The 2,500-nt window shown below is 31.0% G+C and overlaps 1 protein-coding gene across 2 annotated transcripts in view; it reads left to right on the top strand.

Moving 5' to 3' along the window:
• The window catches only part of NR2F2 (nuclear receptor subfamily 2 group F member 2), a 220,232-nt gene that overhangs the window by 21,594 nt on the left and 196,138 nt on the right, over window positions 1–2,500 (top strand). The window contains exon 4 of one of the 2 annotated variants that reach the window (XM_053717621.1): window positions 2,240–2,500. This exon is cut by the window's right edge and continues 416 nt beyond it. The exons of the other annotated variant lie outside the window; for it this stretch is intronic. Coding sequence (XP_053573596.1) covers window positions 2,240–2,299 — 60 coding nt within the window. The 3' untranslated portion in view covers window positions 2,300–2,500. The remainder of the gene's footprint in view (window positions 1–2,239) is intronic. 2 annotated transcript variants of the gene reach the window in all.

Here is a 2,500-nt window from a genome sequence, read left to right as displayed (position 1 = left end):
ATCAAACCATTTCATTTACAAGTTACGTATATCTTATGTCCATTTGTAATATAATATGTACTAGTGCACTTATTATTTTATTATAATGTATACCACCTGTAAACCAATTTTTTATAGCCCATAATATTCTTACACCTTATCATTTTTCATTGCTATATATAGTTTTTTTTCTCTCCAAGTTAAATACAAAATGTTTTTGAAAAGAAGATATTATACAAATGAGTGAAATACCATACAGATTTTTTGCAAGATATCACCTAAAGCTTTTGCCTGTGTTTCTCAAAGAAAATGTGCGTTTGTCTGAGTTGTAAGTGTGATGTCAATTAACACGATGCTTCTCCCAATTCCACACTTGCGTGGGGAGTTCAACCTCACATATCTCTTTCTCTAATTACATAAGGCCTATGAATTAAAACATGCAATCTTACCATATACACCAACCTAAGGATATCAATGCCTCTCTCACGTTTCCTATCCACTCACAGATCATTTGTCGAAATTTTACATTTTTGCATTTTTTTTCCCTTTACAATTATATCATATGATTAAAATACTGCAAATGTTAACACATTAAAGTAAGTGCAGGACTAAAAAGACATGTATTTCCTAACTACCGCAAGTTTGAAGCTCATTCTAATTTTACTGGTCTTGTTTAAGAAGAAGCATGGATTTGTTTATCGTTTTCAACAAGTTAATCAATATAGGAAACTGAGTGGTATCATCATATCAGACTGTTTAAGGATATGCAAAATAGACGCAGATACTACATATACAGGTGTTTAAATTGGTTAAAACTCAGGGCAGGTGTGCCCAATTAATAACAAATTTGATCTGCACAATGTGTTTGTGTAGGTCTGTGTGTTTGTGTATATATATTTGTGTGTGTGAATGTCTCTGTGTGTGTATCTCTCCGTGTGTATGTATGTATGTGTGTGTGTGTGTTTATATATATATATATATATATATATATATATATATATATATATATATATATATATATATATATATATATATATATATATATTTATATTTGTCTGTGTGTGTGTATGGGACAGTGAGTGTGTAACATGATAAGGAAGAATATTATGTTCCAAATTCTTGTTGCCATTAAAGCAATGCAAAATAAAAAATGTACTTTTGCAAGTGTCAGACTGCATAGAAAATAATCAGAGGCGTTTTTTTTTCTATACAGCTGCAAGTTGCTTTTAAAAATCCATGTGCAATGAGATCCATCGAGCATTGTGACTATCCCTCTGCACACTGTATTTGTGCACATTAAACCCTTTGTCTGGGTTTCTTCAAACATAACTGAGAAACAGTTCAGGGTCAGTGGTAATTTAAAGCATCGTTCTTATAAAGAGAAATGCAGCAAGAAGGGAATTAAAAACTGCTGCTTTTCCAAAGCTAGTGTGGTATTGATGTAAGATCAAATATATCCTAAATTATTACATGTAGAATTTGTGAATACAACCCTGAGATAACATGTCTTTATATCAAATGACCAAAAAATCTCCCATTTCTTTTTTATTAAAAGGATTTGTTTCGCCTTGTATTTAATGAAGTCTTTTTAAACTAAACTTTTTTTTATATATTTCTAAATTGCACCCTAATAATTCTATAGCTCTAATCACATCTGTTGTGGGCGCAGCACATTACCTGTAAATCAGTCTCTGTTATTCAGTATAACAGCAGCAAAGGCCTTGCATTAACCCATTGGCTGCTGGAAAGCTGTAACATATAGTGTTACAGCCTTGTCTGAAAACAAAGAGTTCAAACCCATTTATTTCTTCTTTTTACATTTTTTTTTTAAAATCCATTATTGTAAAATAGGATGCACAATTGTCAGTGATTTAAATTTAACATACAAAGATGATCTACAAGAAAGCAACAAAGAAGGTCTCTGCATTATTGCAGGAGGTTCTGTAATTAATGGCTCGGTGTTCTGATTAAACTCTTTTAGTAATTATTTGGCAGGTGATTATAAAATAGGTCTGTGTAGTCTATACATACTTACACACATGTAATACTGATATCTTATCACTCCATAATAGATTCATGCATTACAAATTGCATTACATATACGTGCATTACAAATTCTATCTGAACTTTCAATGTGTGTAATATACAAAATGACAAAATAGTATCAATCACATGCTAGAGGTAACTTGTGTGATATAATCGTATAATATTTATAGCTATGGACTCATTTGAATAACTCCATTGTTTACTTTTATACCAGAATGAAGAAACTTCTGATAAATTTGAACCAGATCCTAAAGTGTTCATTAACAATTATTGAGACATAAACAAGAACAACAGGACGTTATCAATAAAACCTTCCAGAGGCGGTTTTTTCAAATATGAAAAATGGGGGAAAACGTTTTCAGTAATTGTTAGATGAATTGTAACAATACCAGGTGATATGTAGTCCAGCAAAATTGTGTTTTTTTACACTTATGTGAGTAACACAAGAGATCTATTTCTGTACAATAAAGCAGAC

This window comes from Bombina bombina, chromosome 6 (genome assembly GCF_027579735.1).
Source record: "Bombina bombina isolate aBomBom1 chromosome 6, aBomBom1.pri, whole genome shotgun sequence".
Taxonomy (NCBI): domain Eukaryota; kingdom Metazoa; phylum Chordata; class Amphibia; order Anura; family Bombinatoridae; genus Bombina; species Bombina bombina.
The sequence above is the reverse complement of the archived record's forward strand: the minus strand, read 5'-3'. Positions and strand labels throughout refer to the sequence as shown.